This window comes from Cupressus sempervirens, chromosome 5 (assembly GCF_028749045.1).
Source record: "Cupressus sempervirens isolate cs-2001-9-10 chromosome 5, ASM2874904v1, whole genome shotgun sequence".
NCBI lineage: Eukaryota > Viridiplantae > Streptophyta > Pinopsida > Cupressales > Cupressaceae > Cupressus > Cupressus sempervirens.
The window spans coordinates 272,806,502-272,821,804 of record NC_143122.1 but is presented as its reverse complement, the minus strand read 5'-3'; the positions used below and the strand labels follow the sequence as shown (position 1 = coordinate 272,821,804).

The window sequence follows — 15,303 nt, the reverse complement described above, 5'->3', positions numbered from 1 at the left end:
CATAGAAATCAAACCATTGATTTTGAAATCAAATGGTCTTCACACCATCTTAAGCCATCACATCACCTTAAATCTTGACTAGTAAACCATAACGGGGAAATAAATTATATATAGAAAGGCAACATGGTCTAATGGTGCAAGTCAATAAAGTGTGTCAAATAATTTTGCAAAGCTATATTTGGCACATTAAGAAAAATAATAAAGCTCCAATTTTTAATGCAAATGGCTCTTGTCCCACTCAGCCGGCAAATAATGGATCTCCGATTTTTTTCATTCAAATGAAAAGATGGCCAATTTGAACTTCAATAATTTAGGTGGAAGCATTTCATGGAATAGAGAAAAAGAATGAGGTAAAACCCATCTACATCAACACAAAGAAATTAAGTTTGGTATTGCTGAAGACAAAGAAAATTTCAAATCTTCATAATGTTATTTTTGAATTTTCATACTATCAATCTACTTCTCCAGTTTAGTGTCAAGTTTATTTTTACATTATTGACAATTCTTCAACATAACTATAAACTATAGATTTGGCTTTGCCTACCCTAATACTAAATTTAAACATAATTATAATTTAACTATAACATTATCTGTAGTTGGATTATATAATTAATTATATGAATATATGAAGAAATATCACAAAATTATTTAATTTAACATTTTAAAATTATATACTGATAAAATTAAATTTGCAACTTAAAGAAATGGGTCAAAGTCATTTTATAAGACATTGCAAGTTATATTTTATTATTTACAAATTTCTTGATGAAATTATAAATACTATTTTTTCTACAAATATTTATAAAATTGTACTTGATAACTTCTATTTAAATGATGAGGTAACATTATTATATAATGAAGGCAATAAATATGTTATCAAGAGTACAAAACATTTTATATTTTATGTTTCCCATGAAAATAAAAATTCCTTTTTCACTATTCAATCTTCAAACAATCTATAGTAATATGGTTAAGATTAGACATATAGTAAAAAATAAATAATTCAAATGAAAGTATATAATGAATTTTACACAAAATCATAAAAAGATAGAACATTGTCTTTATATAATTTTTAATTTAAAAATATACAAAAATCAAATCTACACAAATAATTACTCCTATTGCATATAACTAAATTTTCCATTATTGTATTTTGATTTAAAATTTTGTTGCGCATATTTAAATGAATACTAAATAACTCATTTATGTCATTCATATTTACAATGCTAACTTATACATATAAAATATTGCACAGTGACTAGACCGTACCACATACATGATAGATTTATTGCATTAATTAGGTATAAGTTTCTATGTTTAGTGTAAATAAATAAATAAGTTAGATATATAGTTGCTCAAAATAAGTAGTTTTTGCAAGGAAAAATAAGGTTATATAAAGTTGTTCACATATTAATGTGAAATATTTCAAAATCATTTCAGTATAACTTATGTATGTATTTGAATGTATCCAAAAATTTTGAATCAATAAAATCATCATTTTATATTTTAGCTCTTTCATTTGGTATCAAAGCAGATTGATCAATGGGGAGTAGAGTGCTTTTAATGGATTTTAGATGACCCAAACTCTATTTTTTGTAAATAAAATAGGAGGCTGGGGGCAACGGAGGTTGGAAAATTTTTATCATCTCGAGCTAGCTTCTCACTTAGAGATGATCATTGCATGGGAAGCAACTATTTGTGTCCTTATAAAGTTGGGGCTTGGTAGATTCATCCCTAAAGAGAAGAGGGGACTTGATAGGTGTGTGTCCCTGAAGAAAAGAGGGGGCTTGGCTACGTGATTGTCCTTCTATGGAGTGTGGGGGGGGGGGGGAGGGGGAGGGGGGGGGGAGGATTTAAAGAATGACATTAGAGACACTTAGAGGAGATGTCGACTTTCAAAGGAAAGGCGTCCATGTGTAGACATATTAGTGGTGATTGTTTGCATGACACTTGAAGACGCATTAGACACACTTGGAGGAGATGTGGACTTTCAGAGGAAAGGTGTTCCATGTGCAACACTAGAGGAGACATCAGGCACACTCTGTGGAGATGTGAAATTTTGGAGGAACTATGTCTCATTGTGTAAGGGAGGTGGAAACAATGTTATCATGAGGACAACCTTAGGATTTGCAGTCTGAAGTTGGGATATGAGGAAAACTTCAGGATTAGGATTTTCAATCTAAAGTTGTAGAGAGAAAATCTACTTTCAAAGATTGGTGAAGGAGCTTTGTCAAAGTTTCTGAGGAATAATTTTGGTGAAGGCTTTCACTTTTATTCGATTAATGTAATAAGGGAGGATTGTTGGACTTATTACATTAATTAGGTTAGTCTCTAGTAAGTCAGAATGGTAGATCTGTTGGATTAATGTAATAAGGGGGAAATGTTAGATTTATTACATTAATTAGGTTAGTCTCTAAGTTTAGTTTAAATAAATAAATAAGTTAGATATATAGTTTCTCCGAAGTTATTCCCGTAAGTAGTTTTTGTAAGGGAAAATAAGATTATATAAAGTTGTTCACTTATCAATGTGAGATAATTCAGAATAATTTCAGTATCAATTTTGTATATATCTGAATGTATCCAGAAAATCTGAATCAATAAAATCAGCATTTTATATTTTAACTCTTTCAATACAACACAATTTTTTGGTCACAAACAAAAACCTCAACTTTCATTATTCATTAAGAAACTACAAATAAAATATTGACTGTTTTCAATTATGTATAGTGGATCAAACCACATACAACATAATGATTTGTCACATACATGACCTTATTTATTTTTTATTATTTGGAACTTGTTTAACACATTTCCATTTATTTCTTAGAAATTTCTATAAGTGTTTGAAGGAAAGGTAACTCGAAGATTTTGTAACTTTTGAATCCTACTTGGTCAAACAAGTCCTTAAATTCTTCCTCTGTTCTCTCCTTTCCACCTATGCAAGCAGCCATCATTGCGATATCAAATAGTAATCCAGCTTGCCTCTTCAACCCTTCTTTCTTCTCAATGACCACATCAACCATTAATATCTTCCCATCATGTGGTAATGTATCATAACAATTCTTTAAGATCTTTATACAATGTTCATCATCCCAATCATGCCAAATCCACTATATAGATAACAATGAAACATTTCATTAAACTGCCATTTGAAAACCCAACTTTAACCTAACTTTAATTTCAATAAAAAAAAAAAACTTTAAAAAGTAAAATATGGCATCTGCTGAAGGAATTTTTTCGAACATATTACCTTCCACGTTGTCGATTCCTGCAATGTTAAATCTCTATGAATAATAATAAAAATTGTATTTGTGAGCATCTTCTAATGTTATAATTGCTAACATGCAAGTCTTGATTGGTGAGAATCTATGGAAGTTTAGAGATAGAAGATTGTTACCGACCTTGTATGGGAGCAGCCGTACTTATAACATGAGGAAGGTCAAAATTGATGCAATGAATGTGTGGATATTCTTTCACAATTAAAGATATTGCAGAGCCAAACCCTCCTGCGACATCCACTACACTCTTGAAGTTCTTAAACCCATCATAAGTCTTCACCACAGAAGCCATTAAAGGGCCAGTATCACTAGCCATGCCGTCATTGAAAATCCTGTTTGGCTCAGAATTGTTGCTCATGTACTCAAATAAGTTCATCCCATGGGCTTTCGTCAACGGATGGACACCATCTATGAGAGAGTCATGGAGATGCTGATAAGCATCTACTACACACTTTACATTAATGGCCACCGCAATAGGTGCACATGATTGTTGGGCACCATTTTTGACAAGAAACTTAGAGAGGGTAGTGAGGCCATACTTGTATTGGGTAGTGTCACCATGATGTGCTGTGCTCTCTTCTTCGAAGATTCCCATGGAAGCCAGAAGCCTCACGATTCTAAACAAGTACTCAGTGTGGGCAGGTTTGTTGGTGGAAGTAGAAATATGTGAAGCAATTTGCTCGACACTCAGGGGATTATCACCACCATGGATGGCAATAATGTCAGGAATGTTAAGTAAAATAGCAGCCCAAAGGGCCATTGGCTTTGCTGCTAAGAGAGTGATTTCATAGAGTGCGAGATGTGCTTCCATGGGAGTGCGAGATGTGCTTCCATGGGAGACTCTGAATTAGCCATAGTTTGCCTCATCTAATACAAACTTTGTCAATTTATAGAAAAATCATGGGCACAGCAACAAGGTCATCAAATTGGGTAAATGTCCAATCGATTGTCTGGTCAAGCGGTTCATGCGCGGCGTTTATGTTTCCACATTTTGTTCCCAACTATAACATCTGATAAGAAATTGCGTTTTTCCATTCTTTGATGGATGCCGATAACCTCTTACAAATTAAACCATCATTCAAACGCTAATGGCGACTCTTCGTTGAACGAGACCAAACGGAGAGAACAGATGTAATAATATGTCAATATGAAGCCGCCTCCAGCCCTCTGCACGGACGACAAGATGGTGGTCGGTCACACAACTTTAATTTATTAATTAATTTAAAAATCACACAACAATCTGTGATTTTTAAATTAATTAATAAATTAAAGAAAACGACAAATCTAGTGCATTCTGTCGGCAAACTGCAATTTATTCTCGTTTGTCAGGCTTTATATTCACGTAGGGCGTGACATGCAAAGCCTGAGGCCGATTGGTGGAATGTGGACGGATACGATGTCTTCGATGGTCGTCCGTTCCCCTTAAACAAATGACAACCGTTCATATAGAAAACATAATTAATGTAATATGTAACGTATTAGAGAGGAAACTTTCTACGGATTTTTGTCCATTATTTTACTGCTTTTTAGTCAAGTCACATTGTTTCTGGAATGTTAATAGTCCACTGAAATGATGGCAGAAATCCAGCGTTAGTCTTGCACGTAGTATGTGGAGTCTACAACAACAGCTTTAAATAATGGAAATGGTCCCCACATGTAAGTTATTTGCCCACAATTTATGAATTCAAAGCATTCTAAAGCGAGAAAATAATATTTAACCTGCCCCGCGGGTGCAAAGTCTTCTATCTTTGCCCAGAGAAAAATTATAGTTAATAGACTCCTGCAAAACTAGTTCTCCCATCCTTCCTTCACGTGCCAAAGCCATATATATGTTTGATAGTGAAAACAAGTAATACTTGTAGACTTGCTAGATAATTTGACTAGCATTAATGTTTCAAATTCTAAAGGAAATAATTTTTCAACTATTTCTTAATGTCTTCTAGTTAAGAGAGAAGAAGTGTTTGGAAATCAAACATATTTTATTCTAGAGTTATATTGGTTATAAGGCTTATGTAGAAATTGTTTATATGTTTTTAATTTTAAGTTGGTGAATGACTTGTATGTCAATGAATTATTATTTTATTATTATTAAAGATCTGCTTTATACATGTTTAATAAGCATGAGTTTTAAGAGTCTACTAGATAATAATGTTCTAATGGTGAGGACTATTTGATTTCAAAATCGACGGTTTGATTTCTATGCAAGATGATTGAATGTATGAAACGTCTATTGATCATTCTCATTTTTCCTGAATGGGACTTTATTCCATTACCACCCCTTAAATATTATGATTGTCAAGGTTGATAGTTCGATCTTGGTAAGAAGAAATGAAGGATTTCCTCTTGGACTCTTGGACTCATTGCCTATCCAATAAAAGATGTGTTCCACATTGTGGATTCATAGGTGGTGCAAGACTGACACAAAGGATGAGTGTATCTAATCATTAATTAGAAAACTAAAAATTTGAATCGGTATAATTATATTTAATACATGTAATGTATCACATTTAGATCATTATTTCTCTATCATCATATCTATCTCATTTATTCATTTCATGTTTCTCCTCATCTTTATATCTACATTTATGAAATACCCATGCCCACTTCTTATTTTTATTTCTCCCTTCTCATCTGAATTAGTATCTTTATATATTTGTATCTCTAAATATCTCTCGTCCCCCTCTCTCTATCTCTATTTCCCTCTCTACATTACTTGTCTTTATCAACTCCCTCTCTCCTTCCCTACATCTTTCCTAATTTATATAAATCTCTATGCCTCTCCTTTTGATGTTGATTCCTTGTCTCTCCATCTCTTGCTATCACTCTCTCTTTCTAAACCTCTCTACTTTCACACCTTTGTATTCCTCTCTCTCTCTCTCTCTCTCTCTCTCACACACACACACACACACACACACACACACACACACACACAGAGTTATTATTTCCTCCTCTTCTATATGTGTATTTGTTTCCTTACCTGTCTTTCCAAATGTGAAAGGATATAATTATAAAGGTATCTATATACAAATTGAGTATATAGAGATGGAGAAGTAATGAGAGGAACATATGAATGAATGGGGAGAGGGATGTACATTTAGAGATGGAGAGATGAAAATAGAGTGGGGAAGGGAGGCTGGGGGGGGAGTGGGTGAGAAAGAAAGAGATGATAGAGAGATAAAGAGTAGTACAAGATAGGACATTTATTAGAAGATTTGGGAAGTTAGAGATCAAAAGATTAAAGATAAGAATGAAGAGATATAAATAGAAATATATAGATAGTAAGATGGATTAAAATACAAATAAAAGATAAGGAGATATATAGCAAGAGAAGAAGTGAGGTAGAAATAAATTGATAGGTAGAGATAAACCAAATATAGATCAATATGTATACATACAAATAGATATGGAGATTGGGAGAGATAAAGAGTGAGAAAGAAAATTAGGGAAGATGGAGGGAGGGAGAAAGAAATAGAGATCAAGATTTATGTGAAGACATAGATAAAGATATGTGTTTTAGGATTAACCTTGGATAGAAATCATAATTACATGCAAATATAATCAATATCAGAAAATAATAGATCGCACATAAGAGAACACAAGACACTACGATTTAACATGGTTCACCCAATCCTTGGGCTATGTCCACCAACAACAAGCCCAATATTATTATTATCTAGTGATTACAACATAATTAAAATTCGTAATCCCTTACAACTCAACACCACTGCAAGAACCAATTTTTACCTCACACCTTATGAAAATCGCTAACCCTAAGCCTTTTTATACAAGTTTTTTGCTACTTACAAAATTAGGGCTAGAATAATAGAAAAATAGTAAGCGACACCTTTTACAATATAAGGTCATTTTTGGCTTTAGGGGCACTACCCCCGAAAACCCTCAACACACCTAGACCCCATAGGTGTGCTGCCCCCAAACCCTCATAGAAATAATATGGGAAGAAAACCGCACTAAATAATCCTCTAAGTCTTATTAGGCTCCACATCACAATAATTTCCCACTTGGAGATTGATTAGAGTCCATGACAATAACTGTCCACTTGGAGACTGATCATCATACTGCTAAACCTATAGCTTCCACTAGAATATCAAACTAACCTAGATCATGCTATCATTTTATTTTGTTCAGTCTAGAAGACCAACTGAAGCTAAAGAGGAATCCAACTTCTCCCTTATCACTATCTTTGTAAATATATCCACTAGATTATTGTATGTATTTGTCTTCTCTAGCTTTAACTGTCCATCATCCAAAACTGATCAAATGAAATGGTACAAAAACTATATGTATTTTGTCTTTGAATGCATAACTGAATTCTTTGCAAGATGAATGGCACTCTGGCTATTTGGAAACAAATAGTTATCCCTCTGTGGGTGTCCCAACTCTTCCAAGAAGAATTGAAACCATATCATCTCCTTGGTTTCCTCTATACTAGAAACATACTTTGCCTCTATAGTAGAAAAACATTAACCTTCTATAACCTAGAAACCTAGCTCATAGCTACCCCACCAATAGTAAATACACAACCTGTAGTACTCCACTTGATATCAATATCCTCTGCCAAAACTGAGACAAGATATCCCTATAAATCAGAAGTAGATCCCCCAAAGTGTAAACACTTACTAGATGTTCCTCTCAAATATCTTATAATCCATTTAACTACATTCCAAATCTCAACAAATGATTCACAATTGAAGGTTTTGAGAAAAGAATAACTCACCTTCTTACCAGTCCCTACTTCCTCTGGAATACCATAGCCCAAAGGAGTAAAGGGACCTCTATTAATCAAATATACAACAGTATTAATAGCCTCTACCCACATGTTTAAGGGCAACCCTGCATGCAACCTCATGCTTCTTGGACACTCCGTTATAGTCATATTCATGTGTTCAACCACTCCATTTTCATATGGAGTCCTTGGAACAATTTTCTGTCTACAAATACCATTAGCAGAGCAATAATCTTCAAATTCATGACTGCAATACTCACCACCATTATCAGATCTAAGACATTTTAATCTCTCTCTAGTCTCATTTTCAACCAAGCATTTTCATCTCTTAAAAGTTTGAAATAGATCAAATTTATGTCTAAGAAAATAAACCCATACTTTTCTAGTTGCATCATCAATAAATGTAACATAATAATGAGAGCCACCAAGGGAAGATACCTAAGTTGATCCCCATACATCTGTATGCACAAGATATAATTTCTTGCTTTTCTTTTCCTTCCTAGTCTTCATAGAACTCACTCTCCTTTGTTTTCATACACACAACTTTCATAAAAATCCATATTGACACATTTTTGACTTGGTAAATATTGCTTTGAATGAAGTATTTTCATACCTTTCTCACTCATGTGCCCAAGTCTGTTGTGCCATAGCATTGTATCAAAATCTACAATAGCTATTTGTTCTCCTTGCTCAACTACAACAACTATTCTTGAATACTCATTTTGGTTAGAAACAATCAGAGTAGAAGGAACAATATAACTTGTACAAAGATATAAGGTTCCTACTTTCAGACCTTTTTCTACTACAAGGGAATTTTTTCAAACCTTCCAATTTTTATAATTAAAAGTAATTACACAACCCCAATCACTGAGTTTCCCTACTAAAATAAAATTCCTACTCAACCTTGGAACGTCTTACCTCATGTAGTAGCCAATTATTTCCATTTTGCAACTTAATCTTAACTTTTCCCTTTGCAAAAATTTGGCAGGGTTCATTATCCCCCAAATAAACAAGCCCAAAATCCCCTTGGACATAATAAATGAAATAATCTCTATGACGTGTAGCATGAAATGAAGCACTAGAATCTAAAACCCATGAATCACCAATACTTTCTAAAGACAGAATCAAAGAATCCTCTTTAGATTTTTTGCTTACCATATTTTCTTCCTTGTTCCCTTCTAGTTTATCTCCTTCATTGTTCTTTTGAGTCTAACAATCTTTCTTCTTATGCTCTATTTTACCATAGTACTAGCAATCTTTCTTCCTATGCCCTATTTTACCACAATATCAGCAATCTTTCGGTCCTCTGGATTGAGACCTCTTCCCATTTGACTTTCCTCTTGATTTCCACAATTTTTGGAATTATTTCCTCTTTCAGTCGTTTTGCCTCTACTTTGTGCATTCAAAGCACTTCCTAATGTAGATACACCTAAGGTTTTCCAACAAGTTTCCTCACTGTAAATGACATCGATCGCATCATCATATTTGAGGGTATTAGATCCAGAAATAGAATTACTCAGAATCATTACCAAGCCATTCCATATTTCAGGCAAAGAACACAAAATCAAGAGAACCCTAATTTCCTCATCAAAATTAATAACCATAGAAGATAACTAGCTAGTAATAGTATTAAACTCACTTAAATGATCTACAACATATCCAACTTCTACCATTTTCATATTAAATAAATGCTTCATGAAAAATACCTTACTTGAAGTGGAGGGATTTTCATAGAATTTTGCTAGGGTTTCCATCAACTCTTTCATCATCTTTGCTTTTGTAATGTCAAATTCTACCGATGCTGCCAGGCATAATTGAATTCTTTCAAGTTCATTTCTATCTAAAAGGATCCTAGTTCTCATTTGTCATAGTTCCCTGGTTTTTTAGTTTTTCCTACCAATGACATCCATAAATCCTTCGGATAAAGATAGTCCTCCATCTACATCTTCCATAACTAAAAATTTTACCCATTAAACTTATCAACCCTCAACTTACCCTTGTCTACCATCACTTCCACTCAAATGTGAGATCTTCTTGTAGAGGATCGCTAAAAAAAATGATGGCCATCTGTCTAAAAAAAATGATGACCATCTGGCTCTAATACCACTTGTTAGGATTAACCTCAAACATAAATAGTTACATGCAAATATAATCAATATTAGAAAATAATAGATCACACATAGGAGAACACAAGACAACAAGATTTAACGTGGTTTACCCAATCCCTAGGCTATGTCCACCAACAACAAGTCCAATATTATTATTTTCTAGTGATTACAACCTAATCACAATTCATAATCCCTTACAACTCAATACTACAAAAACAACCAATTTTCACTGCCCACTGACCCCATCTTGGGGGCACTTCCCACAAACCCATGTAGAAATAATATGGGAAGAAAATTGTGCCAAATAATCCTCTAAGTCTAATTAGCTCTACATCACCATAATGTGAGCACCTAAATATGTGGGATATATTAGGTATATAGAGAGATGAAAAGATTGAAGGGGGTGATGGATGGATAGAGAGGGATATTCTTTTAGATATGGAGGGGGGAGAGGAAGATATAAATAAAGATCAATATAGAGCCAGAAGATTGGAGAAAAAAATGATAGATAGATAGATAGAGAGAGATAAAAATGTAAAGATAGAAATCAATATAGGGGGATAGATAGGGAGGTGTAAAGAGGGAGAGATAGACAAGATACAATAGAACGATATATAAATGGTGAGATAGATTAGTAAAAAAATAAGGAGATTTAGAGAAGATGAGAGGGAGAGACCAAGAAAGGGACAAATACTTATCTTACCTTCAATGCATTTGCAGTGTACACATTGTACACTAAGGTGCGATTGCTAGTTTTAATGATAATTCTTGACTTGGCATCATGCTTTGCCTCTCTTATTGGTTGTATTTTTAAGCTTCTAGTATTGAACCATATAATGAAATAATGGTTAAAAATGGTTGTAGAAGAAATATATCTTTTATCCCTTAAAAATGTTGGTTTCTCTTTTATTTTATCTTTGACTTGGGTGTTGGAAGCTTTAACACAAATGACATCTTTCAAGCTCAATGTGCTATTTAGAAATATTTTACTATTTCATACAAGACTTCATGAGTTTATATATTTTTTATTACTTTTTTTCTTTTCGTACTTTGGTCATCTCCATTTATAAAAAATCTAATAATAACTAAAGATTTGAAACTTGATGACCGATGGTATCCCATATTTCTTTTGCTTCCATTATTGACCTAGTTTTGCTTGGTTTACATAGAAAAAAATTCAGTTCACATTTTCAAGAAATAAATGGATGTTCCCTCTAAAATTTCTTTAGATATTGGTGACACTCCCCAATACAAGTATGGCCTCACTAGCCTCTCTAAGTTTCTTGTCAAAAATGGTGCCCAACAATCACGTGCACCTATTGTGTTGGTGAGTAATGTAAAGTGTGTAGTAGATGGTTATCAACATCTCCATGACTCTATCATAGATGGCTTCGATGCATTCACAAAAGCCCATGAGATGAACTTATTCGAGTTCATGATGAAAAATCCTGAACCAAACATGATTTTCAATGAGGGCATGGCTAGTTATAAAGGCCTTTTAATGGATTTTATGGTGAAGATTTATGATGGGTTTAAGAGCTTCAAGAGTGTAGTGGATGTTGTGAGAGGGTTAGGCTCTGCAATATCTTTAATTGTGGAAGAATATCAATGCATTCATGGCATAAATTTTGACCTTCCTAATGTTATAGGGATTGCCCCACCCACATAAGGCCAGTAAAAAAATTCTATCTTTAAGCTTTCATAGATTCTTAGCAATGAGAACTTACATGCTAGCAATTATAACATTGGAGGATGCTTGCAAAGTTCACCAAGAATACAAATCAAGGTATATTTTAGTGGCTAATATTTACAAATTGGCTAATTTTAGAATTTTTTGGCTAGTAATTTGGCTAATAATTTAAGATTTGATACAACCTAAATCACCATAGTTTTATAAAATTCAATTCTAAAATATTTAAAATTGCTCAATAATTTATTTTATTGAAAATTTTAAACTTAAATATTTGACACAACATTGGTTAGATGATTAGATTAGAGTCATCTATATATAATATATTAATTGAGAAATTATATTTAACTAACCAATAATTATCATAATTGTTAGTTACTTTAGGGATATATCGCCAATATTTAGTTTTCACTATTGATTTAAAGTATATGTAATGATCGTTATAATATTCCACAAGGTAAAATAATGTTCAATTTTGATTTGTAATATTCCATGGTGGTTAATTAACTTCCAATTATTATTGAGATTCATCAATATTTTATACCAAAAAAAAACTACAATTCAAAAATAATTGCCAATATTAATCATATTTAGAGTAAAAATTTGAGAGATTCACTAATAGAAATAATAATAAATTTTTAAATAATGAAAGATTTTCCAATATTATATATATATATTTGGAGGGTGGTTTTCTTAAAGTTTACCCTAATACAAATTTCTTTTACAGTTTTGTGTTATACATAGAAATTAATTAATGTTGTAGGAGTGGAGAACGTGGAAGGTAATATTTTTTAAAAGATTCCTTCAATAGATGCCATTTTTATGAAGGTAGTAATACTTTTTAAAGTTGTTTTTATTAAAATTTAAGTTCAATTTTCAAATGGTGGTGTAATGAAATGTTTCATTATTATGTATTGAGTGGATTTTACATGATTGGGATGATGAACAATATATAAAAATCTTAGAAAATTGTCATGAGGCAATGTCAGAAGATGGGAAGGTATTAGTTATTGATTTCATCATTTAGAAAAAAGAAGGAATCAAGAGACAAGATGGATTACTATTTGATATCTTAATGATGGCTACTTGCATAGGGGGGAAAGGAAAGAACAAAAGAGGGATTTGAGAACTTCTTTTACAAAGAAGGATTTAAAAGTTACAAAATCTTCAAATTGCCTTTCCTTCAAACACATATCAAAATTTCCAAGTAATAAATAGAAATTTCAAGTAAACAAGTTCCAAGTAATAATGAATAAGATCTTCTATGTGAAAAAACATTATGGTGTATGTGGCATTTTCCACTACACATAATTGAAAATAATAATAAAATTATTTATAGTTTTCTAAATAATAATAAGTTGGGATTTGTGTGTAACAAAAATATTGTGTTGTACGCTATATCTTCCACTCACATAATTGAAATCATGCAATATTGTACCAATATAAGTTGGCACTGTGAACATCAATGACATAAATGAGCTATTTGGTGTTGATAAAAATGTGTGCAAAAAAATTTAAATAAAAATATAGCAATTAGTTATTTAGTGTTGATAAATGAGTTATTTAGTTGTATGCAATATGAGTAATAATTTTGTGTTCTTTTGATTTTTGTATATTTTTAAATTAATAGATATATAAAGGGGTAGTTCTATTTTTTATGATTTTGTGCAAAATTAATTATATACTTTTCATTTAACTATTTATTTTTAATTATCTTTATAGTTTAAACTATATCACTATTAAATATTGAAAAATATTTTCATTTTCCTGGAAAAAATTAGAATATAAAGAATTTTCCATGAACTTGATAATATATTTATTGCCCTTCCTATTTAATAATGTTTCGTGAGCATCAAAATAAAAGTTATCAAGTACAATTCTATAAATATTTGTTGGAAAAATATTTTCCATAATCCTATCAGGAAATTTGTGAATCAAAAAATGTAACTTGCATTTCTTAAAAAGGACATTCATCCATTTCTTTAATAAGAGATAACATGTAGGAAATAGACTATCAAAATTCTTTTAGATTCTACAAATGCTTTGAAACAAAACTCTTCAACTAGGCTTTGCACAATTAAGTTACTCTTTGACCAAGGAACAAGTTAAACATAATTTTTTAACAACATTGATTTTTTTCAGTATTAAATAATTATTCATTTTAAAAATTAATGTAGGAGCATTTATGAGGTGTTATAACTGTGCTAAAAATTAAATATTTTTAAACTTAGCATTTTCTAACATTAATTTATTTAATCTTATAATACTTCTTTTGCATTTTCTTACACATAATATTTTATCTTTTGATGTGACCTAATGTGACAAGTTGTCATCATTAGATTAGGATTCTCACTTTGTAGTAGAGATTCTTTATCTTGTGTTAACATATTGGGTAGCATATGTACGAGGTTAAATAAGTTTTATGAAAATGAAAAAATCATATGAGAAGCTATAACATATAATAATTTAATTCTATGTAAAAGTGGCCATCTGTCAAGAATAATTATTACATGGATAACGTGGGATCCCCAATCACATAACAATCAGGTATAAGAGGGTGGACTTTTAATAATAAGCTATGATTGATTCTATTACAAGTTAGGTGTTGTTAGGCCCATTAGATTTTGTCATGTCTATAAGGTGTGTAAGAGCATTGAGCACAACTATTTATAAAATATAAAATGCTTTCAAGTTTGTAGTTATGAAATATCTATGCTTGGAAATTTTGTATAAGCATCATTTTCTTTCTTATAAGTTGAAAATGATAATGAAAATGAATATATTATTCAGAGAGAACATAAGACTATGTAGGAAAAAACGTAAATTAAGTAAAGTAAACCTAAGTTCATCACGTAATTTAACACCTCAAAGGGGAGTTTAAGAAAATAAATCCCATGTCTAATGTAAATAGATATTAGAAGATTAGTGCCAAACAAGTGATTAAGGGGAACTAATGTAGAAAATGTCTAATATGATAGAATTAGAGAAATAATGCAATATTTGTATATGTTGTAATGTAGAAAGAGCTATAAAATGAAATTAGAACACTAGATTTAAAAAGTAGATGTGTTGAAACAAAGAAGGTTATTATAGGACTCATCTTAAAATGAATATTTTTGAATCTGATTTCTTGATGTTTGCACAACTCCAACTATTGAATAATCTGATCCCCAAACCTGAAGCTATAAGATTTTCAAAACCCCAAAATTTCTTGGCTAGTTGGCAGAGTCAAATTTTCTTAGTAGAAATGACTTTAGGTAGCAGGGAAGAAATACAACCCTAGTCAATCGTCTTTGAATAAAAAACAAGTTTTGAAGCTTTGAAGATTGATGGAAAGGGTATTTAAATCTGTAATTTTTCTTCCCATTGAGATCTAAAACTTGCAAAATAAAGGTATTCTTATTTTATTGATGGGGTTTTTCCTTGATCAAACCCTAATTAAGGAATTAACCTTAAAATAGAAAGAAATGATGAAACATAAAG

The 15,303-nt window shown here is 31.7% G+C and overlaps 1 protein-coding gene across 1 annotated transcript; it reads right to left on the bottom strand.

The window, feature by feature from the left end:
- Positions 1–2,660: 2,660 nt before the first annotated feature.
- On the bottom strand, positions 2,661–4,361 carry LOC149555628 (flavone 3'-O-methyltransferase 1-like). The gene is made up of 2 exons (XM_089829746.1): positions 3,402–4,361; positions 2,661–3,110 (listed from the first exon to the last, which is right to left on the bottom strand). The coding sequence occupies exons 1-2, from the start codon at positions 4,087–4,089 to the stop codon at positions 3,097–3,099; spliced, it is 702 nt and encodes a 233-aa protein (XP_089685872.1). The 5' UTR covers positions 4,090–4,361; the 3' UTR covers positions 2,661–3,096.
- Between the last annotated feature and the right edge of the window lie 10,942 nt (positions 4,362–15,303).

What these genes read in the sequence shown, in the direction of transcription:
- LOC149555628 (XM_089829746.1), bottom strand. Translation starts at nt 4,089, where the DNA reads ATGGAAGCACATCTCGCACTCTATGAAATCACTCTCTTAGCAGCAAAG.